The sequence below is a fragment of the Anolis sagrei genome, chromosome 6, assembly GCF_037176765.1.
Source record: "Anolis sagrei isolate rAnoSag1 chromosome 6, rAnoSag1.mat, whole genome shotgun sequence".
In the NCBI taxonomy this organism is placed as follows: domain Eukaryota; kingdom Metazoa; phylum Chordata; class Lepidosauria; order Squamata; family Dactyloidae; genus Anolis; species Anolis sagrei.
The window spans coordinates 77,468,650-77,494,239 of NC_090026.1; the positions used below are offsets into that span (position 1 = coordinate 77,468,650).

The 25,590-nt window shown below is 39.3% G+C and overlaps 1 protein-coding gene across 1 annotated transcript in view; it reads right to left on the reverse strand.

The window, feature by feature from the left end:
- CDCP1 (CUB domain containing protein 1) overlaps positions 1-25,590 on the reverse strand; it is a 53,902-nt gene that overhangs the window by 4,690 nt on the left and 23,622 nt on the right. Inside the window, exons 2-8 of the mRNA XM_060781781.2 lie at positions 21,918-22,124; positions 19,834-20,187; positions 16,853-17,209; positions 14,301-14,531; positions 13,062-13,445; positions 10,494-10,859; positions 3,953-4,043 (exon numbers count right to left, since the gene is read on the reverse strand). Of these exons, the coding sequence (XP_060637764.2) occupies positions 3,953-4,043; positions 10,494-10,859; positions 13,062-13,445; positions 14,301-14,531; positions 16,853-17,209; positions 19,834-20,187; positions 21,918-22,124 (1,990 nt within the window). The remainder of the gene's footprint in view (positions 1-3,952; positions 4,044-10,493; positions 10,860-13,061; positions 13,446-14,300; positions 14,532-16,852; positions 17,210-19,833; positions 20,188-21,917; positions 22,125-25,590) is intronic.

Sequence of the window (25,590 nt, forward strand, 5' to 3'; positions counted from 1 at the left end):
GGTACCTTCTTTCAATTTTTAGATATCATGTGACTGTGCATTTTAACCTGCCAAGTATATGATAAACTCACTGGTTTTGCAGCTACAGACAAGTACACAAAACTAAGGCTTTAAATTAAGCCCTAGTGAATCACTGCAGGCATTGAATGGGGAAAATATAGTCTTTTGGATCTAATAAGTTATAAAGGCAATAATAAAGAAAACACCTGAAACAGCTGGGAGGAAAAGTGAATCCCATTGCTCATCTTAACTGCAATAGATTGGACTCTGACAAATCCAAATTGGCAGGAGTCTCACATCCACAGAGGCAATGCCAGACACATCAGAGCTTGTTTGACCTTCAGCCTAACTTCCCTCATTCAGAGCAATGGTTGTCTCACTCTTTTTTCACAAAGGAACTGAACTGTGTGAAAACAGTTGCCAGTTAGGAAAAAGTTCCTGTGTCAGATCATACACTAATTTAAGCGTTTCCTCTGATGCAACTTCCTATAAGTAACTATTCTTTGTAGCCTAGTTCGCATAATTTCAAAAGGTCAAGATGTACAGACCTCAAAACCCAGTGTGACTCAGAACTCCTAAAATCTTACTTCTCAGGTCTTTTTGAAGTATGGATCTCCACAGACATGAAACACATTGTCACAACTACTTCATCATAACATGACTTGAGAAATACGGACATGTCTGCTGCTCCAACTGTATTCTGACTGAGGCAGTGGTGCACACAGCCAACTGGGTCATTCCAAAGGCCATTTCAAATGTCAATAAGGGGAAAAGGGAAACTTGTCTGAACTGGGGGTCAACAAGTCCATAATGGGACTTTTGGAAAATGGCAATCTCTATAAGCTTTTGGGAAAGTGTGACCTTTCTGAGTTAAAAACTTGCTTGGGTCAGCCTTTTCCTTAGTAGTAAATATCCACTAGTTATCATGCAAGGCAATTAGATTTATCAGCTGTTAAACCGATATACCTAGATATCTCTTTGAACGGTTAGGGGCAAAGATACGCCAATGCACAAAAAACGTATAATAGAGTTTCTGAAAAGTTCTTTCAGTTGCCCAAAAGACATCTCCCCTAAAACTTCTTGGTTTAAAATCATGCTTTCAAGAGACCAAAAAATAAAGTTGTCTTTGATAAAATAACATAGATTGTTCACTCACAAGCTTCATGTATTCAACATACAGATATATGTCTTATCAATCCAGTTACAAATAGGATTTTAAGTAGTTTCTCTGTGACATCTTTCTTATAATCAACAGTCCATAGTCTAAAGCAGGGGTCCTCAAACTAAGGCCCGAGGGCCGAATACGGCCCTCTAAGGTCATTTACCCGGCCCTTGCTCAAGGTCAACCTAAGACTGAAACGACTTGAAAGCGCACAACAACAACAACAACAATCCTATCTCATCAGGCAAAATCAGGCCCGCACTTCCCATTGAAATACTAATAAGTTTATTATTATTATTATTATTATTATTAAACTTTATTTGTACCCCGCTAGCATCTCCCGAAGGACTTGATGCGGCTTACAAAGGCCAAGGCCTCAACACAACAACAGCAACAATAACAACACGATACAAAGCAAATTAAAAACATAAGCAATAACAAAACATTACACTATTACGCAATAAAACCAGGGCGGTGCCATTGATGGGTACAGATTAAAAAAGTGCTGGGTGTGAGCGGTGGTATGTTGGAATTCTGGGCAAGTGCAATGTGCAGAGAGTCTTAAACTCAAATAAGGTGCTTCTGGGGACATAGTGCTGGGGGTTGTCCTATTCTGGAAAGGCACATCGGAATAGCCAGGTCTTCAAGTTCTTCCTAAAGACTGCCATATTTGTTAAAATTGTTCTTCATTTTAATTATTGTATTATTTTAAGTGTTTTTTTGCACTACAAATAAGATATGTGCAGTGTGCATAGGAATTCATTCATGTTTTTTTTTTCAAATTATAATCCGGCCCTCCAACAGTTTGAAGGACTGTGACCTGGCCCTCTGTTTAAAAAGTTTGAGGATCCCTGGTCTAAAGCATCTCTCTGGACTGACAGTCTAATATGGTCTTTTAAAGCATTCTGTTTCTACTGACTTCTAAAAGCATATTGTTTCTAAAATGGAGTCTGAAACCTGAAGAGTCCCAGACCTGGTCACATTGTCTGCAGCCCCTCCCATAACATAAGAGTTAAGAAAAACTGCATACCACTAAACACATATACAATACAGTAAGCAATCTGAATTATATACAAACAAATTACTAGTGAAGGCTTGAATAAGGTTGCTATTTCCAACACGGACTGCCATAGAAACCACTCAGGTTCTGTTGGCACCCTCTACTGAATTTTAATTGTACCAATTTGCCTCTCTCTTAGATGGACCATGAGAAATGAAACCTGTAACATGGAATCATTTTTGAAAGACATAAGTTTGAAACATTATTGCAAAACATTCATATTCTGAACACTCCCGAACAAAATATCTTTTGAAGAATGCAATCATTGAGAGGACCAGAAAAGTCATGGAGAGGAAGAAGAGAATTTATTTTTATTTATTTTTATTTATTTATTTACTATATTTAGATCCCGCTCCTCTCAACCTCGAAGGGGACTCAGATCAGCCTTACAATCGGCAACAATTCAATGCTGGCCGAGATTAAATTATGTACTTTGGTATTCAATTGTTGACAAATAAGGACCTTTTCTCCTTTAGCTTCACATAGAAGCTAACACTCCTCTAGTCGGTTTCTCAGTCCACTGGATTTTTTTTTTTAAAAAAAATTGAAAATATTTTATTTTTGACTGATTTTAAAGAGATGTAGCTGTAGCTAAATTGTAGCTTTTCCGAACTGGCAGCGCCCAAAGTGGAAGTAGACATAACTAGTTTCATGGACATCAGGGGATTCAAAGCAAGATTGAGATCCAGAGACAATGGCTCTTGTTTGACTGGTGTTATTTTAACTCTTTGCCTCCCCATGTTGAGCCAAAACAGGCTCATTGAGATATAATGGCAAGATACAGATTTGTGTTGTTCCTTTATCATACACTTCTTCCAAGCTTAATTTACACCTCAACTCAGAGATGGCAAAGCAAGACAGGAAATGTCGAAGGCTTTCATGGCCGGAATCACTCAGTTCTTGTGGGTTTTTTCGGGCTATATGGCCATGTTCTAGAGGCATTTCTCCTGACGTTTCACCTGCATCTATGGCAGGCTTCCTCAGAGGTCCTCTGAGGTCCTCCACCATGACCTCTGAGGAAGCCTGCCATAGATGCAGGCGAAACGTCAGGAGAAATGCCTCTAGAACATGGCCATATAGCCCGAAAAAACCCACAAGAACCAAGACAGGAAATGTTATAATATTCAAATTGTGCCCGACACTTAATATCCAACCAGCCTATATTAAGAGAACCGAGACTATGAATTTCACTTTATCTATTCTGCAGATCTAATCTACTCCCAAATGCAATTCTGCCTGCAGTTTTAAACTGTTTTAAATCAATGTATTGTCGAAGGCTTTCATGGCCGGAATCACTGGGTTGTTGTAGGTTTTTTCGGGCTATATGGCCATGGTCTAGAGGCATTCTCTCCTGACGTTTCGCCTGCATCTATGGCAAGCATCCTCAGAGGTAGTTTTAACCCTGTTTTAACCCATTAATGGATTCAATAAGTTTAATCATTTTATTGCTTTTGATTGCATTGCTGTTGTTTATACCCATTTCACATGTAGGTGATCCTGAGATCTCAAGAGATAGGACTGAATATAAACATTTAACAAATGCATAAAAATAAAAAACAATCAGAAGGAGGGCAAAGCTTGATTTGGATTCTTTCCAGAAAGGCAGGCTATTCACAGTTCATTTGCTTCTGGCCAGCAAATCTCTACTACAACACAGAGCTTCCTCTAGGAAAAAAGCTGAAATATATTTTATTCTGTTAAGAAACGCCTTGAGAATAAAGTGAACTCACTTCTTTTTCTTCTTCATGCAGAATATGATAAGCCCAATAACAGCTAGGACTGCTATCACACCAACCACTGCACCAATTATGATCGGCAGAGCTGTGGAAAGATAAAGGGAGAGAGACACTCAGTGAGAAACAATAAAAGGCTGCTCATCGTGGATATATGATGAACTGTTGTTGTGCGCCTTCAAGTGATTTCTGACTTGCTACTTCATCACACTAGAGAAAAAATCCACTTAAAATCCGGTTTCTGCCTCCTGCAGAATTCTGGGGTTTGTAGTTTAGTGAGGCTGTTAAAGGCTCTCCCCTCAACTACAAACCCCACAATTCTGCAGGAGGCAGAAACCAGATTTTAAGTGGATTTTTCTCTCTAGTGTGATGGTCTCTTTAGAGCAGCCTAAGAGGAAATGATCACAGGGTTTCCCTTGCAAGATTCGTTCAGAGGGGATATTCCTTTGTCTTTCTCTGAGTTTGAGAGATTGTGATTTGCCTTAGGTCACTCAATGGGCTCCCATGCCTGAGACGGGAGTTAAACTTCGGTGCTCAGACATTGCACCATGATTGCTCTCTATGCAGCAGCTATATCTCACTTCTCTACTTATAAAAAATGCTACGGTCATAGACACCCACACACACACACTGAATCGAAGGTCAGTCAATTACTTATTTTAAAGCAGTGGTTCCCAAACCTTTTTTTGACCAGGGACTACTTGACCACAATTGAAGAGAGATATTGACAAGCTGGAATGTGTCCAGAGGAGGGCAACTAAAATTATCAAGAGTCTGGAGAACAAGCTCTATGAGGAGCAGCTTAAAGAGCTGGGTATGTTTAGCCTGAAGAAAAGAAGGCTGAGAGGAGACATGATAGCCATGTATAAATATGTGAGAGGAAGTCATAGGGAGGAGGGAGTAAGTTTGTTTTCTGCTGACCTGGAGACTATGACATAGAACAATGGCTTCAAACAACAAGAAAGGAGATTCCATCTGAACATTAGGAAGAACTTCCAGACTGTGAGAGCTGTTCAGCTGTGGAGTGTGGTGGAGACACCTTCTTTGGAAGCTTTTAAACAGAGGCTCGATGGCCATCTGTCGGGGGGGGGGGGGGGGGTGCTTTGAATGCAATTTTCCTGCTTTTTGGCAGGGGGTTGGACTGGATGCTCCATGAGGTCTCTTCCAACTCTAGGATTCTATGACCACTTTGACCAGGGACCACTCTCCAACATTAGTACTAAAATGGTTATGAATCAGTTTTTGGTCAACTTTAAGTTTGGTTATTTGAGGTGCTGATTCAGAAAATTGCATTGGATAGATTACATTAGCTCTTGTTTCTGGTACAGAACATATGCCATCCAGAAGTCACCATCTGATTGTCCACATAAAACCATATTTAATCATCTATCGCTGATGTGGGTAGTCAGCCTCTCCCCTCCTGATATCCCTGTTGCCTCTGCACTATAAGAGAGTTTCGTGAGACCAGTCACTCTCATTGCCACATGGTGCTGGGCCAATAGTATAGTAATGGGGAGGCTGAAGACCATATTTTCATTCTTGCAGACCACTGGTGGTCTATGTACCACAGGTTGAGAACCACTGTTTTAAAGGGAGAGATACAAAAGAGCTTTTTAAGAAGCTGGAAGGGCAGATTTTCATGTCGTGTGTGTTACATTTGGTGGGAGGAAATCAAATTTATTTTAAAAAACAAACACACACACTCCCTACATACAGGTAAAGACAAGACACATTTCTCCACTAGAAGAATTTCAGAAAATATCTTTCCAATGGTTAAAAATTGGCTGATGAAGTAGAGTGAAGGAAATGGGAAGAAGTAATGGGGAAGAGAGAGAGATAGTGGGGAGTGTCATAAATCCTGCAACTAAAGAATGGACTTGCGCAAGAATTTCGCCCTTTACAAGGATACAGTGGTTAGATAGTCATCCTTAAAACCATGCTTACTTGCAGATACGTGCAATGGAAATATGAATCATCAGCATATTTTGATACACCCTTCCTAACTGACTTCCAAATGAGGTACTGTATTTGTAGAAATAATATAGCTTCTATGTGGCTTTATAACCATCTTGTTTAATTGATATAATTCATCTTAAAAAGAACCAGGTTCAGTACAGCTGCTTCTGCCTTTTAAAACAAACTTTACAGCAACTTCCATGAAGCTATACTGTTTTCTCTGACACTGAAGTCTTATGTCAAACGGAAGACTCAGGTAGCCCTCCAGTTGCTTTTGGACTGTGAGTCCCAGCAGCTCTAGCCAGCACTGCCAATGATGAGCAATGTATCCTGCCTTTTTCTTAAAATGGGATTCAAGGCAGCTATATATAGCATACAGATGACAGTAACATTGCACGCCTATGTACCAAGCAAGAAATTACTTTTTTGGCCTACATCTCCCACATTCCCCTAGCCAGCATGGTCAGGAACCATGACAGCTGGGAGACGCTAGAATGTGTAATCCAAAATGTAGGTTTTCCAAACCCTGCTTCCGACTGAGGCACAGTTAGGCCAATGGTGGTCAGAAATGGGTTTCTTTTTGGTAGTCATATTCCATTTGTAGAATACACTTTGCTAACATATTTGTTCACTACCAAGTCACTATAATTTTATACACATCATCATTCAACTGATTGATGTTGGGTGATTTTTGGTCACTTTTCAGTATTTGTTATTGTTGACTTGTTTTAACCCAAGAAATTTTATATACTTTTGGCAGGATTAAATATTTTATATATACAAGCTATTGTTTGGAGGCTGTGGTGGCGCAACGAGTTAAACCGCTGAGCTGCTGAACTTGCTGACTGGAAGGTCAGTGGTTTGAATCCATGGGACGGGGTGAGCTCCCATTGATAGCCCCAGCTTCTGCCAACCTAGCAATTCGAAAACATGCAAATGTGAGTAGATAAATAGGTACTGCTCCAGTGAGAAGGCAATGGCACTCCATGCAGTAATGCCGACCACATGACCACGGTGGTATTTACAGACAGTGCCAGCTCTTCAGCTTAGAAATGGAGATGCGCACCACCCCTCAGAGTTGGACTCAACTAGACTTGATGTCAAAGGGGAAACATTTACTTTTCCTAAGGTATTGTTTATTAAATTTTAGCATTTGGAAGTTCAAAAGACCTTTTACAATCCCACTGCATGCAAACTGATACCTAAGTTGTATCCTAAGCAATTATTTTTTCTAAGCTGAAAGGAAATCACAAAGACTTCCAGCAATAATGTTTCCCCTAATTCTGAACAACTTGATCCTGGATTACTGTTTAATTCTTGATGTTGTTTTTGTTATTTTAAACTTCACACACACACACACACACACACAAATATATATATATATATATATATATATATATATATTCCTCTTTCTCCCAAAACTAACCTTTTACTGCTACTTGCAAATTAAATAAAGTACAATATAGTTCAAAATGCAGAAAAAAAGCAGCAGTAAAATGGAATGAAATTATTAGCAATATGGAGTGGCGATGTGGTGCAATGATTTGATTATTGGAATAAAATTCTGGACACTAGAGTTTGATTATCAGCTCGACCCCTTAAAGACCTTGGAAATCCCTGAAAAGACCTTGGATGAGTCACATAATCTCAGCCTGAGATTACTCTCTGATAGGACTGCCTTAGAGCTACCATAAATCAAAGCAACTTTAAAGGCACACAATACTAACAATATTAAAGCAATATATAATGGATTAAAAAATTAAAATTAAAAACAGTAAGTTTTAAAAAAATTAAAAACGGTAAGATTTAAAACAGTACGACACCCTTCTGAAAAGTCCTTTTCTCCAACCGGAATGGCAATCCTATTTTAAAAGTCCTTTCCCTACAATTTCCTTAATGGGATGGCAAAAGCCAACTGAAATAAAATAATCAAAGTCAAATGTGAAATGTGTAGTCCTTTTTAAAATTGTAGGGCTGCAAAGTCATTCCAGCCAGCATAGCACAGTGAAAGGTGGCAGCAACAGCAACAACAACAGGAATGGATTGAGGCAAAGAACAACAACAGATCAAAATATAATTGGTTGGATGGGTAACACCAGTTTAAAAATACATATATAAAGAGCGTATAGAACAATGCATATTTAAAAATGCAATACAAACTTTAAAACTCATAATTTATAAATAATCTGAATAGGCTAACCAGAAGAGACTTTAGTGCTATTTAAAATTCAGATAGCATAGCCAATTATTGAGTTTCTTCCAGTTAGTCATTCCACAGTCTAGGGCAGAGCTTTCCAAACAATTCATGTTGGTGACACATTTTTTAGATATGCATCATTTCATGACACAGTCATGATACTAGCAAACCTGAGGTTAAACCAACCACTTATAAGAGATACAGACACATATTTAAATTGTAATAATGAAACGTATAGGGATGCAACATAGCTCATGAAATCCTTTCATTTATATATATATTTAAAATATTATTTATTGTTTATTTCACATAGACTCAGAGGTTACAGCTACACACTGCAGTCAACACACTAACGTGTTGCAACACACTATTAGTAAAGCTCTGGTCTAGAGCATGGCTGAAAATGTTGCACTCCAGAACAGGAATAACCCTCTGACTTTAAAACACCACACGTTGAGTAGGGGAAAACAATCATTTTATTGAAAATAAGTAAAAGTAGCAAAATAGAAAAGGCATTTTAAGGGGATAGATCAGTGTTTCTCAACCTGGGGGTCGGGACCCCTGAGGGGGTCGCGAAGGGGTGTCAGAGGGGTCGCCAAAGACCATCAGAAAACAGTATTTTCTGATGGTCATCTGGATTCCATGTGGGAAGTTTGAGCCAATTCTATAGTTGGTGGAGTTCAGAATGTTCTTTGATTGTAATGAACTATAAATCCCAGCAACTACAACTCCCAAAAGTCAAGGTCTATTTTCCCCAGGTTCCACCAGTGTTCACATTTGCGCATATTGAGTATTCGTGCCAAGTTTGGTCCAGATCCACCACTGTGTGAGTCCACAGTGCTCTCTGGATATAGGTGAACTACCACTCCCAAACTCAAGGTCAATACCCACCAAACCCTTCCAGTGTTTTCCGTTGGTCATGGGAGTTCTGTGTGGCAAATTAGGTTCAAATCCATCGCTGGTGGAGTTCAGAATGCTCTTTGATTATAGGTGAACTATAAATCCCAGAAACTACAACTCCCAAATTACAAAATAAATCCTCCCCGACCCCACTAGCATTTACATGTGGGTGCATTGGGTATTTGTGCCCAGTTTGGCCCAGTGAATGAAAATACATCTTGCATATCCAATATTTAGTTATGATTTATAACAGTAGCAAAACCACAGTTATGAAGTAGCAACAAAAACAATGTTATGGTTGGGGGTCACCACAACATGAGGGACTGTATTAAGGGGTCACGGCATTAGGAAGGTTGAGAACCACTGGGATAGATGAATCCAATTAGATGAAAAGATAAGCAGGATCAAATTAGTCCAAAGTAGAGTTCAGCAATGTCCAAAAGCAAAGTCCACAAGTCTCTAAAAAAACCCCCAAAGAACCAGGAAACGTTGATCCAAGGCCTGAGCAGGTAATCACAAGAGATAAAAAACCAAATAGGAAACAAGAAATCTTTAAGCATGAATCTTCCAAGCAAGGCTTCTATGAGACGAGGACAAGAATTTAGCAGGATTCTAAACGATGCTTCATCTGGTAATATTTTCCATACTTGAAACTTTAAAATCTTTCCAAGCACTCAAGAAACTGGGTTCACTTACCTTTAATGGCCCTTATCTGTTTGTGTTGAAGCCTGGCAGAACTCTGAAGGCCTTGCTCGGCCTATCTGTTTTTACTAATATCCGCCTGGCTATCTCTATGCTCATTAGTCTCCACAGGTGCCGAGTTGTTTTTAAGCCCCAAATCCTGGGAACGCTCTAGAAGCAATTCAGGGAGTAAACCGCTATACCCTGTAGGAACATTCTCATGAGAAATTACACTTGGAACAGGTGCCTCTCTGTCATTCTCTGCATCAATATCACTGATCACACCATTGCCATCTTGAACCTCATTTACATCATTGCCCACATCCAAACCACCCTGATCCTGAAACACAATCACAGGTTGAACTCCAACAGAAAAATGGTTTTCTACATAACACTTATCATCCTAGTCCTGGACGACTAAATGTTCTCCAGTGTATCACGTAAGCCTTCCCTCCAGTCATTCCAAAAGAATACCATGGTTAAGGGCACCAAACACTGCTCAGCGGTCCAAAAAGCTTCAGCAGGACACACTTCCACTATCAATGAAGATCATCCACTAAGGCAACACTAGAAATCTCAATTTGCATCCTGGTCTGAAATGGGTTTAGAAAACACGTATCATCCAAGACTGTGGGATCTGCAGTTCCACACTATATGGTAGACTCTGCTTTCCCTAGGGTTCATCTCCATAGCACAAATGGAGTGCATCACAGTAGATTCATAAGGATGAAGACAGAACTGAAAAGCTAATGTTACAGGGAGTTACAGAGATCTTTGAAGGCGGAAACAAAATATAACACTCACCTGTGTTTTTCTCAACAAGTGTCACCATGAATTGCATACTCAGCAGCTTCCCGGCAATCGGTTTACAGTTAGTGATGTTTACCCAGAAGTGGTCACGGATTTCTAAAGCTCTTGGCAGTTTCTCATCATCACGACATACAATTTCTTTTGCCTCTGGATTGTGTTCTCTAATATAAATATGAGCCCGGTTTTCAACACAAGTTACTCCCATCTTTTCACTTAAGAAATCTAGCTGTCCAACTCGTTTTCGTGGGACACTAATGTTCCAATACACTGATTTATGAGCAGGGAAGCCTTTCAACCAGTCAGGGGTCTCTAGATACACTTTGGCTTTTGGATCTGGAGTCAAACTGAAAATACAGTCGTCTGTAAAGACACAAAAAGTAAATGTGCAATGATATTTTTACTCAAAAACACAAGTTATAATGAATACTTTGGCTAAGGAAATATAAGTTGAGCGAAGTTTTCAGATGTGTAAATATTACAATATAAGTTATTGGATATACAGGGTCTTCTCAGTGGTGGCCTCTTGGCTATGGAACTCTCTCCCCAGCAAAATCAGGTCAGCCCCCTCCCTCCTGACCTCCAGAAAAAAATTAAAAACATGACCCAAGCCTTTGACCAGTAATGCAGAGAAAAAGTAAAGATGGAATATATGCAATGATGATTAGCATGACTCCGTGACAATAATTTTCAGATTGTGTGGTTTTTAAGAATGAGTTTTAACATTTATATTGCTTTTAAGTTTTATGTTTTCAATGTATATGTTTATTTTATTATATGTCTGTTTGATATGGCATCAAATTGTTGCCTTTCATAAGGCTGCTCTGAGTCCACTTCGGGGTGACAAGTGCGGGGTATAAATACAGTAAATAAATAAATGAACACAAATGCTTATGTAGAGGTAAAGGTAAACATTTTCCCCTGACATTAAGTCCAGTCATGCCCAACTCTGAGGGTTGGTGCTCATATCCATTTCTAAGCTGAAGAGCCGACATTGTCCATAGACACCTCCAAGGTCATGTAGCCAGCATGACTTCATGGAGTGCTGTTACCTTCCTGCCAGAGCAGTACCAATTGATCTACTCACATTTGTATGTTTTCGAACTGCTAGGCTGGCAAAAGCTGGGGCAAACAGCGGGAGCTCGTGCTGCTCCCTGGATTCGAACCTGTGACCTTTCGATCAGCAAGTTCAGCAGCTCAGTGGTCTAACCCACTGTGCCATCGGGGGCTCCTGCTTATGTATAGATTTATAAATATTAGTTTTAAAAATGATCCAAACAAACGGTATCAATTTATCCATGGGTCAATGTCAGTACTGTACCTTAGCTCTTTTTTTAAAAAAGAACCATGTATAAATAGAGTGGCAAAGGCTATTTAAAGATGACAAAGAGTTTAGTGTGTGCCAGGAGAACCTAAAAGAAGCAGTGACTCCCTTTGTTTGCTTCACTGAGTTCCCCATTTTGTTTTGCTCCCAAGAATATGGAGAGACATAAGATGCCTGCTGTGTTAGTTAGAAAGCTAGGCCTGTTTACTTTCTTATCTAGATATGTAGTTCTTTAAATCAAGTGTTTCATAAGCTTGACTCTGCTCATGAATTGCTTAAGCTCAATTGCTCTACTGCCAACACTAGAAGCTTCTGATCTGCTAAACTGTTGCTACTGTTGTTGTTACTGCTTTACTTTAGAAATGCTTTTTCCTTTTTGAAAATTATCTCCCAAGAGAAATGACCTCTACATGCAGGCACAAAGCAAAACACTTTGAATTAGATAATCTAGAAAATGGAAGTGAAAGCAAGACGGTAGGGATGCACTACAGGGCTTCCTCTGTCCCTAATTAAGAGCCACTTTGAGCCCTTATACAATATAAAGGTGGCACAGCAGATTAAACTGCTAAACTGCAGAATTTGCTGACCAAAAAGTTGGTGGTGCGAATCCAGGGAGTGGGGTGAGTTTCTGCTGTTAGCCCCAGCTTCTGCCAGCCTAGCAGTTCGAAAACATGCAAATGTGAGTAGATCAATAGGTACCACTTCTGTGGGAAGGTAACAGAACTCCTTACAGTCATGCTGGCCACATGACCTTGGAGGTGTCTATGGACAACGCTGGCTCTTTGGCTTAGAAATGGAGATGAGCACCAACCCCCAGAGTTGGATACAACTAGACTTAATGTCAGGGGAAACCTTTACGTTTACTAAATTGATAAGAAAAGTGAAGTCTGTGCAGGACAAAGTAGAACAAAATCTGAAGGAAGCTTTCAAATTGTCTACACGATTCATCTCTTTGTTAATTTGTGCCAGGTTTATTTGACCTGGTTGTTTCATCTCATGTGTGCATGTTGTTGCATTCTGAATAAAATATTTGCTGAAACATCTTGCGCTGCTCTTTTTTGTGGTGTGGAAACCTATCCTTATTCTTTCCATGTTATTTTCTGTCAAAGACGTAATGCCCAAGAACTTATCAACTTCAGTAACTGGGATAGATCTGCATTTACATTTTAATTATATGAGTATCTTTAAACTTCTTTAATTCTTAGACTGTAGGCAAGGCAATCAAAGCAGAACAAACTCACCAGTTATTTTTGGCACAAAAGACAGGTGAAGATCCTGTTTCTGGAACTCAGTAAACCACTTATCCCCATATGTCTTAAGAGTAATGGTGACATTGTCTCCAGTCACAATTTTTTCAATGGCTCCCCCAGGACAAAAGTGGCCATAGTTCATTATTCTCCCTGGGGTGGTACCATTAATGGTATAACTATAACTTCCACTGCACAGCTGGCTCTTCTGTGGAATATGTTGTTTCAGTTTCAGGAATGGAGACCTAATTTCTATATTGAGGTCTGTTGGAGCCTGGAGTTTCCATATAAATTTCTCAATTAGGATTCGCAGTTCAGTAAGAGACTGCGGTACAACGAGAGGGAAGTCCTTGTAGCAGCTTCTTGAATCCCAACAAACTGCAATCAGAAAGACATTAAATCATAGTTAGAGCAGATATCATAATTAGCAAGGACACATTTGTGAAGCACTTTTTCAACTTGACAAGCTACTTCTAAAGCCCATAAATGACCTTATTTCACTGCATAATCGTTTCTACTGCATAATAACCACACCCTCATTTTTGGGGTGGCAAATTTGGTATTTTTGTGTTCCTTGCACAACAGTTGCAGAGCCATTTGGGGCTGGTTCTGTTGGAAATAGCAACCTTCTTCAAGACTCAATTAGTTATTTGTTGTGTATGTAATTCAAATTGTTTAGTGCCCACCAAAACCCTTCCAGTATTTGCTGTTGGTCATGGGAGTTCTGTATGCCAAGACTGGTTCAATTCCATTGTTAGTGAATACTCTTTGATTTTAGGTTAACTATAAATCTCAGCAACTACAACTCCCAAATGACAAACTCAACCGCTCCCAACCTCGCTGGAACATGAGAGAAGCCTCCCACAAGGATGGTAAAACCATCAAAAACATATGGGTGTCCCCTGGGCAACATCCTTGCAGACGGCCAAATATCTCACACCAGAAGCGACTTGAAATTTCTCAAGTCACTCCTTACACGCACGCACGCACGCACGCGCACACACACACACACACAACATCTGAAAGAATGCAAATGTAGAGAGTACTCCACAAAATGAGGTGTCATCATGAAGGCTATCCTCCATGTAATTTCTACTTCACCAATACCAAAGTAAGCAAAATTGGTTGGAGGGACCAACAGCAGCAACTAAACAGCATTAAAAAATGCAAGCCAGCATACAATAATAATAATTCAACCCCATTTTCAATAAAGTTTGCTTGTTTTGTTCATACCTATAGATTTCTCAGCTATCATCCTTATATTCTCCAGATTTCGGCACATAAAGATGACCGAGTATTTGTAGGCAGCTTGTAAAGTCACATTGGGTTTACAGTTTTTGCTGGAATCAATACAGATTGAGCATCCTTGCTCGTGTTTCGGAAAGGACTCAGGCCTTGTCGGCTTAGAATAAATCGTAACGTTCATGTTCTTCTCTTTCCTTAGGTCAAGGATAATGGTTACATCTGAAAATGAGGGGAAATGAGATTATTTTAAAATAACTGTGGTCATCAATATACCAGATACTGAAGAAGACCCATCTCTTCCGGCAGGCCTACCCAATTTGTTGTTTGTTTGTTTGTTTATTTATTTACTATATTTATATACCGTCTCTCTAAGCCCGCAGGCGACTCAGGACGGTTTACAGTTGGTGCCAAGACCACAAAATACCATATCAATACAATAAAAACAATTGTACATAAAACCATAACAACATCAATAAAAACATGAACATTAAGGTCTCCTACTAAAAATATTGTCCTATCACATCGACCAGTGTTGGAAATAGCAACCTTATTCAAGCCTTCACTAATTATTTGTTTGTATACAATTCAGATTGCTTACTGTATTGTATATGTGTTCATTGGTATGCAGTTTTTCTTAACTCTTATGTTGTGGGAGGGCCAAAGACAATGTGACCAGGTCTGGGACTCTTCACGTTTCAGACTCCATTTTAGAAACAATATGCTTTTAGAAGTCAGGAGAAACAGAATGCTTTAAAAGATCATATTAGACTCTCAGTCCAGAGAGATGCTTTAGACTATGGGTTGTTTATTATAAGAAAGATGTCCTGTGCTATCTATACAGAAAAAACTATTTATTATTATTTATTATTATTTTATTTAAAACTTTTATATCCCGTTCTTCTCTACCTCCGTGGAGGGACTCAGAACAGCTAACAGCAAAATTCAATGCAATACAATAAATAACATAATAAAAAAACATACAATAAATAAGTTCTAAAATACATATAAAACAATTCATCACATTAAAAACATCCAACTCAGTCCAGAACGTAGTAGTCAAATAACTCTTAGTCTATAACAGGTCACCATCAATCTGCAAATGCCTGACTCCAAAGCCATGATTTTAGCTGCTTCCTGAAGGACACAAGGGAGGGGGCAGACCTAATCTCGCTGGGGAGAGAGTTCCATAGCCCGGGGGGGGGGGGCACCACAGAGAAGGCCCTGTCTCTTTTCCCCACCAAATGAGCCTACGAAGGTGGTGGGACCAAGAGCAGGGCCTCTTCGGAAGAGCTTAAAGTCCTTGATGGTTTATAGGGGGAAGATACGTTTGGACAAGTAAACCAGGCCAGAGCCATAAAGGGTTTTGTAGGTTAAAACCAGCAGTTTGAATTGTGCTCGGAAGCTAACTACTTCAAATCCTATTTGTAACTGGATTGATAAGACATATATCAATCAACTATGTTATTTTAACGAAGACTACTTTATTTTTGGTCTCTTCAGAGCATGATTTAAACCAAAATGTTTTAAGGGAGAGTAGATATTTTTTTGGGTAACTGATATAACACTTCTGAAACTCTGCTCTATGTTTTTTGTGCACTGGCATATCTTTGTTCCTAATAGTTCAAAGAGATATTTAGGTATATCAGTCTAACAGCTGAGAAACCTAATTGCCTTGCATGAATACTAATGGAGAGTTACTCCTAAGGAGAAGGTAGACTCAAATGAGTTTTTAACTCTTCTCAGAAAGATCATACTTTACAAAAGGTTATGATTTCTAACAAGGTCATGCCTTTCCAAGATTCCTGATTTTCCCAAATGGTCATGAATATCAATTTTTGAAAAGATTATGGAGGTTTCCATTTTCCAAAAGTTGGATGCATTTATCAGTTAATATTAACTTGCATTTTTACTTCGTGTATCTCATATTTTATAGTGTTTTATCATGTTGTTTTAACTATGTTGTACCCTGCTTTGAGCCACAAAGAGAGGTAGGCAATACATTTATCATCATCATCATCATCATCATCATCAATATCCATTGTCTGTTCTCTAGAGCCCTCCTTAAGAGCTCGTGTTCCTGAAAGGCCACTTTGACATTATGGGATGGTGAAGGCAAGGTCACAACTTCTACCCCCCCCCCCCCCAAAAAAAAAAAAGCCTTCCATCAACCAATGCTGTGGCCATAATAACATTTTGTCCACACATCTGTTTTATCTCCAGGATACAATACATTTGAATTCATTTGTTTGGGAGGAAGGCATCATTTTTTAATCGACTGGATCTGGATTGTGGGTTATAGCTTCTGATCCATGCTCTAGTTTAGAGGTGGACAAAGAAATTACTTTTCTTAGGATCAGTGTATAATTTGTCCCACAAGCCCCAGAGTACGGTTGAAGCACCTCTGGCCCTTACAGATGTTTCTGAATACAGTATTCTTCAGTCCCACACACCATGCCCAGGGATTGCTCAGAGGGAGTTTTAGCACATCCATTTAAAACATTCATCAAAGAAAAGCAGAAGAGCAAAAGGTAGCTACTTACTCTCTTCGTTTTTAGGATAATGGGTTGTAACATCAAAAAGCACACCGAGTACTCCTGGATTCTCATCTATTTGATCACAACCCTGCAGAGAAAGGTTAAAACTACCAGGAACGTTGGCAGTTTGCCCCTTGTCCAGTACTAATACTTTCTCCTGGCCAGAATATAATTCCAGCTTCACAAATTTGCGTTCACAGTTTGGTTTGATATAGTCTTTGATGAAGACACGGGCTCTTAAATTGGATGGAATGACAAATTGCCATGTCATGAGCTCATCTTCTGGAAACCCCAGTGGATAGTTGGCAGACATCAGGGTGGTAGATGATTCATTTTGAAACATGGATTCAATAATGCATAATCCTTTTGCAAGACAAAGAAAAAAATAAGAGATAATATATGGAGGAAATGTGTAGGTACATGAATCTTTCTGTCCCACTCACCCAAATGCAATCTTAGCCAAAAGACCACAAAGTGGTATATCAATAAATCTTAGCACTGTGACTCTAACATTAAATATGAGTTTTGCTGCACGGCAGACAGTCTTCCTTGCCAGCAAGTAGTAATTTAGAACCTAGCAATCATTAGAAGCCATGGACCCAAAGGACTCAATGACATTTTTTATATGACATTGAGTTATTTTTTTTATTTTTATTTTTAAAACTTAATTGTCGATACTGCAATTAATATATTAGTCAAAGAAATATGTGATTTTCAAACTGGTTTTCTTAAAAAAATAAAATAGAAAAACAACCCTCCAAAAAAGCCCCTTTAAAAACATGTTTTGGGCAAATCCGTTACCTGTGCACATATACAAATAATGCGTGAATGCTATGGTTAGTGATGCTTAAAAGGTTTTGTAACACAATTTTGTTCCTGGGTTATAAATGCCATTTCTTAATAGGTTCTATCATAAAAGCATGGAAAAGGTTTATTAAACTGCCAAAACTTTGGTTTTGTGGGACACCCTGCAGAACACACTGATAATAGTTTTTCCAATTTTCGTGTGTCTTGGAACATTTTCTCCCCATAGAGATGTTCAATGTGTTGTCGAAGGCTTCCATGGCTGGAATCACTGGGTTGTTGTGGTTTTTCGGGCTATATGGCCATGTTCTAGAAGCATTCTCTCCTGACGTTTCGCCTGCACCTATGGCAGGCATTCTCAGAGGCTGTGAGGTCACAATCTCTTAGGATGCCTACCATAGATGAAGGTGAAACATCAGGAGAGAATGCTTCTACAACATGGCCATATAGCCCGGAAAACCTACGTCAGACCACATTTTGCTCTAGTTTTTCAATAGCCCCTTCTACACTGCCCTATATCCCTGGATCCGATTCCACATTATCTGTTCATCTCAGATTATATGGCAGTGAAGACTCACATAATTCAGTTCAAAGCAGATAATCTGGGATCAGATCCTGGGATCATATCCTGGCTGTGTAAATCCAGCTAATGACTATCTCATAGAATTTGATATGGAATATTTATTGTTGTGTCTATTACGCAGCATTGATTTTTTACTGTAGTTTGTAAGCTGCTCTGAATCCCCTTTAGGGTGAGAAAGAAGGGGTATAAAGATAGTAAATAAAATAAATAAGTACCCTAGGGGGCTGCATGATTCCCACCCATTTCAGAAGAACCATCTCTAATAAATACAGCCTCCTTCTTACCAGCAATTAGAAAGCAAACCTGGAGGATCTTTGTTCAGACAGACAGCTACGAGGGTTGAATGAAAAGTAATGCCTCCACCTTTGTTACTTGGGTTTGGATGGGAATATCTTAATAAATCAAACGCAGAAATAATCCTTAGAATGTGCTCTTTAACTACCACTATTCACTTTTCCACATAATTACCAAACAATTGGATACATTTCTGCCAACAATGAACAAGTTTTCTGAAGCTGCCATAGAAGAAGTCTGTGCGCTTTCATTTCAGGTGCCAGTATCCTGGGTACCTATCATGCACAGATCTTCCGATAGCCAAGCAAAGCAATAATGTGACCCACACGTTCTTGTACAATGCTGATTATGCTTGAAATTTCTCTTTGAGTGATACGACGATCGTCCTGAATCAATCCGTCAACCTTTTGCTTGTGAAACTCGATGGTTGCTGTCACAAGACGTCCAACCCTTTGTTTGTCACACAAGTCAGATGTTCCCACCTCAACATCTTTAAACTTACTCGCTCAAAGATGTACAGTACTCACATTAACACAATCACCATAAACAGCTTGCATTATCTGATGAATCTCCTTTGGGGTGACACCTTCTGCTGTCAAAAATTCAATGACTGCATGTTGTCGCATTGTCAGTCAGTCGCATTGACTGACTGTCTGCGCAGGGTTCCATACTTCCCACCAAAATGGAACTGTAGAGGAGAGTCTACTGAACAAGCCAGTACCTGTCGCATACTAGTACTGCCATCTGTTGAGGAGTTACGAAGGTGGAGGTATTACTTTTCATTCAACCCTCTTATGTTAATCACTTTCAGTATAAAAAGAGGGATAAAGTGTTGTAGCACCTGTATAATAAACTATTGTTAGCACTCCACATTCACTGGGAATAGTGGCACAGGCCCACGGTGAAAGTGAAAAACTGCAAAGAAAAACATTGCTAATTTTTTAAGTGAGAGAACACATCTCTAGGAATTTCTGGGTCTTCCAGTACAACTCCATGGTCAACTTCTACTGGAAGCGGGCTAAATAATTGTTTGGAGGATCCAGAAATTGTGTTTGCTCTAAATATCTCTAGTTCCTCCTACATTATTGGAATAAGCTGATAACAGTTACACTGGAGGGCCTAGAGATTCCTAGAGATAACATTTTAAATCAAATCCATTAATAGTCAAATCCACAAGTGTGGAAAGGCGACTGTTATTTATTTCAGCTTCAGCTTTCAGAGACTCCGGTCCCCTACTTCGGATACAATCATCTTGATGTTTGCAAACTAGGATTGGAGTAGAAGATGGTGAATGTCAATTACTTACTTTGTATAGAAGATCTGTTTTCCAATTTAAAGCCAGAGGTGTTGTATTTCGAATTCCAAGGAAGCTGCAAAGTCAAGATGACTCCACCCTGCACCTTCACCCGGGACACAGAGCCATTTCTGCAGAAGTTCCCAATGTTGACCTTGTCCCTATTCAGACGGCTGCCAATGTGATAAAGGACTTGATCTGAGCAAGTATCTCCGGGTTGAATTTGTTTTAATGATGGGGAGAACTTCAGCTCAATGCCACTGTGCTGATCAACTTTAACGTCCCAAACAAAGGTCCTGTTAAGACTTGGTAATCCAAAAGGTTGAAGCAGAACATCACCAAAAGGGCATTGTCCAGACATACAATCTAGAAAAATACAAATCAGCATTAGAAAGAATCGTAACCACATACAAGGATTTGCATTTTAAAGTTTGTGTTTATATTGATATCTTGTCTTCATTTTCTACAGCCATTCTATACCTGTAAGTCCTATAAAGACACTCCCCCCCCTCCCCAGATCAGCCACCTAGGAAAAATGCAGTAATGGTGTTTCATGTTATGTCAAAGACATCACATATTGCTTACCATATGTAAAGAGGCTTATGTTCAATTACTTGATCCTTACCTTCATTCTGGCTTAAGTAGTTGCTATATATCTAACGGAACTTTGGATTATTAATTGGTCTCTAATATGTATCACACAGGAAAAAAAAATGAGTCTTGATCAGCTTCCTCCATCCTGCTACTTTTAACTAAATTCCACATATATTGGACCATATTCCAATTATAGCAGAATTATATTCCAGTTATAGCAGAACTAATGGTCATACTGGCTGTAGGCAATGTGGGTTAGAGTTAAATATCAGATAGACATCAAGTTGGGAAAGACTGATTTTGGCCCCTTCTACACTGCCATATAAAATTCAGATTATTTTATTTTAACTGGATTATGTGGCAGTGTAGACTCATATAATCCAGTTCAATGCAGTTAATGTGGGTTATCTGATTTGATAATCTGGATTATATTTATTTATTTAAAACATTTATATTCCGCCCTTCTCACCCCGAAGCGGACTCAAGATGGAGCACAGCATATATACAGCAAACATTCATTGCCGGGACAAACATTCATTATATGCATACATAAACACTAAAAACATTTATCTCATTATTAAAATGCACTGTTTAAAACCGCCTTGGCAGTATAGAAGGGACCTTAGATAGTGCGGAGACCTAAAGACTATTTAGTAACTGTCTACTGAGGTAAGCAAAGCATTTGGGAACCATGAATGAAACCCACTCAAGTAAAAGGTTTTATCAAGACAAGAAAAGCAACTAGACATGAGATTAAGTGGAAAGAATCAAGCAAGGCAAAGTGACCATCAGACCTCCTTCCACTACAGTGAAATAGTGAGCGAAAAAAGGAAAATATCTGTCTCCTGTGGCAGATGCAGTTCAGGTCACATTCACCTTTTTCTCCAATTTTTCCAAAGGCTTCCCCCATGTGATGGGGGAAGTTGGGAAGCCACAACAGAGGGAGGTGTAGGGCAACAAGTCCCCACGTCCCCACGCAAGATCGCCACCGGGTCATGTTGAGATGCCTTCATTCCGGTGACAAAGTCCTTGGAGAACACATCTATCCTGATGACTTAAGGCAGAATGAAACCAAAGAAAAGGTCTGAATAAACTTATGTACACCAAACCATCAGACAACGAAGATGTCACTATCATAGCCATCCATGTGGATAATTTCAGGTTTTGGAGTATTTTAAGATTTCTGGATAAAGGATGCTCAACCAATAATAGAAAAATTACTTTTTGAAAACCAATATCCCAAATCCATGCTAGATAAGGAACTTCAGGAGTAGAAATCGAAAATAACATTTTTGACTTATGGACCAAAGACTAGAAGTCCTTCAGCCCTCACCTCTAGATCTGACATCCGAGATGAAGACAAGCCCCATGACCTCATAGACAAGTCCCTTCACCCTACAGCTCTATTCTGGCATCCGGCAAATAGTTCCTGTTGATAACCATCCATGTTACTTTAAAGAGGTTTCCAACCGATTAGTAAGAGATCTAGCAACTCAGCTTACCAATGTTCTTCTCCACCAACAGGACCCAATGCCTCTCCGGAGTTGAACAGCTGAAAGTAAAATCAGGCCGTTCTCCTGGATTTATTTTTTGTTCAGAAAAATATTGCTTTCCGCCTGTACGAATACCACAGGTTTTAAGATCTGGATATCCAGGTTTTATCCAAATCGTTACATTGAAAATGCGAAAAAGGTTGATCTCAAAGGCACCTGAAAAGATAAAGGGAGAGAGTTAAATTGTACATCATGTTACTTGCTTCTAGTTGCCATATTAGGCTCTTGCAGTAGAGTTGGCTTTAAACTACTGGCAAGAACAGTTTGAGCCTCCAAATGTTTTGTAACTGAATTTCCCATCATTCCTCGCCACTGCCTATATTAGTGAAAACTGCTGAGAGCTGCAATTCAATAACATCTTGAGGGATGTCCCAGATCCAGATCATCAAAACTTATGAGTTAGTTCTTTAAAGGCTGAAAACACTCAGCCTTTCAAGTGCTAGAATACAGTTATTACATATTTGGTAAATTCAATGACAATGTTTTTATCCCATTTTCACTTAATCAAAGAAGAACTGACCTTTCGCCTCATTATTTCAATTTCAACAAATATATTTGGTCTTCATATGCACACACATACATATATCTAAACACACATATATCATATACCTAAACACACACAAAAGCCATACACTCACTTAAAAATATAAAGATTTATTTCTGGTCATATACTTGCAACAGTTTATTGCACAACAGATTTCTGGCCTTCACAGATTGAAGTCATAATTTGTAACTGGAATGTTTACCAGGATTACCAAACAAGAAAGAACCCACTTCATACTTGCAGACGACAAATCAAAATTTGAACAATTTGAGAAGCATATACAGACAACCAAGGAGGTAGAAGAATTTCTGTGAAGGAACCTTATAAAGGTATTGTGATACGCAGTAGAATAATTGTGGCTCAGGTCAAGTCTGTTCAAATATGGATAAAGATGTATGATTATTATGCCACGCTAAAGAAAACTCGCTAAAGGTGCACCAGTGCCCCCTATTCACTACCATTGTCATTTTCCCATTTTGCTCAAGACAGCATTAGAGACGATGCTTCTTTTGGGGTATTGCAGGAAGGACTAAGCTCTCCTTTTTTGCTATTCAGAGAAGGGGATGCACTCCTTTCTAATAAGAATTCAGATACAGTAGTTACACTGATTCATGATAAAAAAAAACAGGTTATTTGGACTAAAATGTCTACACGTATATATGAATTTATACAAAAGTGCACACCCTATTCTCATTTACCAGAAAGGTAACATTCAAGATCCTGCAAGGAAAACTCCAGCAATACATGGAGCAAGAGTTGCCAGATGTACAAGCTGGGTTCGGAAAAGGCAGAGGAACGAGAAACCAAATTGCCAATGTCCGCTGGATAATGGAGGAAGACGGGAAGTTTCAGAAAAACATCTATTTCTGTTCTATTGACTATTCTAAAGTCTTTGACTGTGTGGATCATAATAAATTGTGGCAAGTTCTTGGTGGTATGGGCATACCAAATCACCTTGTCTGTCTCCTGGGGAATCTGTATAATGACCAAGTAGCAACAGTAAGAACAGGCCATGGAACAACAGACTGGTTCAAGATTGGGAAAGGAGTACAGCAAGGCTTTATACTCTTACCCTACCTATTCAACTTGTATGCAGAACACATCATGCAGGGCTTGACGAATCCAAGACTGGAGTTAAACTTGCTGGAAGAAACATTAACAACCTTAGATATACAGGTGATACCACTTTGTTGGTTGAAAGCATGGAGTAGCTGAGGAGCCTTCTAATCGAGGTGAAAGAAGACAGTGTAAAAGCTGGGTTGCAGTTAAACATTAAAAAAAACAATATTATGGCAACCAGACTGATTGATAAGTGGAAAATAACGGGAGAAAAAGTGGAGACTGGGACAGACTTTGTATTTCTAGGAGCAAAAATTACTGGAGACGCAGACTCTAGCCAGGAAATCAGAAGACATTGATTTCTTGGGAGGAAAGCAATGGTCAGTCTTGAGAAAATAGTGAAGAACAGAGATATCACACTGGCAACAAAGATCTGCATAGTTAAAGAAATGCTATTCCCCATAATACCCTATGGATGTGAGAGTTGGACCATAAGGAAGGCTGTGCCAAGGAAGATTGACGCTTTTGAACTGTGCTATTGCAGGAAAATTCTGAGAGTGCCTTGGACCACAAGAAGGTCAAACCAGTCCATACTCCAGGAAATAAAGCCCAACTGCTCACTGGAGGGAAGGATATTAAAGGCAAAGATTTGGCCACATAACGAGAAGACAGGATAGCTTGGAGAAGATGATGATGCTGGGGAAAATTGAAGGAAAAAGGAAGAGGGGTCAACCAAGGGCAAGATGGATGGATGTTATCCTTGAAGTGATTGGCTTGTACTTGAAGGAGCTGGGGGTGTCCATGGCCAACAGGGAGCTCTGGCGCGGGCTGGTCCATGAGGACACAGAGTCGGAAACAACTGAATGAATAAACAACAACTTTTGCCATGCCACCTTCTTATGAACCACTTGGACAGAATGTGCTTGACAACTTCTCCTTTGGGGAAAATTTCTCTACAATCAACTGTGTTCTGAAAGCTTTAATTGGAAGATTAATTAACTAAAGCTTTCGCTGATTAAAAATGTGGCTTCATCAAGATCCAGAGTTAATTGTTGTCTTTGAACTACCTTGTTTGTTGTGAATGATGGCAATCAGGAGCAACAGGGAAAAAAATGGTTCCTTGGCCTCTTTCCTTCTTTTTGTTCCGTAAATTGAAAATTCCCACAATTGCAAAAGAAAGCTTTACACTGGAGTTCCAGAAAAGTGCAAATTTAGTTTTCCAAGTCTCTGATTAATCAAATCAATTGAACATCCTCAGTATTCTGAATCTGTTCACAGCTGTAAAAAGGACTGCTTGCTTCAACTACGACCCATTCCCAACAAAGACAGGCTGACGTCTATAATAGCAAAGAGGAATAAACGCTGAACTGCTTTGTGGACTTTCCCAGAGTCAGAAAATGGCAAAGTTCACTTCTGCTAATCCATATACAAATCCAAAAGATATAGGAAAAGTAAAAGCAGGATCATTTGAAGGATAAGCAAATATCTCCACTCACTAAATATTTAGGATCACAAGATAAGCAAAGGTTTTACTCTACTCAATATTGGAACATAAAGACTCCTCGACCATCTGGAGAAGGAAGCAAATGTAACCTTCCATTAAGCAGAGTGGCTTTCAAGTACAGCGAGGGCAATATGAGTCATGATGAAGAAAGAGAGAGAAACCGTGTGTGTTTAAAGTCTACATTTCTCTCAGCAAGTATCCTGTGGGGATTACAAGAAATGCACATTGTACTCAGAAGGAGGGAATTTCTTAGGGTTGTAAGCCATAATTTTATCATGATGATACACCGGATGATTGCACAGTTGGACTCTCCCAAAGGAGATTTTGCCTTCTTGTGCAGCCAATGGGAACACATGGAAATATACACCAATGAAGAAAAAGAGAAGGCGTAGTGTCCATCTAAGTGGTTATCCTCATCCAATTGCGCCAATTGCTTCCATTCTAGTGGAGCAATGGAGTCACCTCTATTGAACTAAATACTACAAAGGTGAACTGCATTATATGACAGTGTAGAT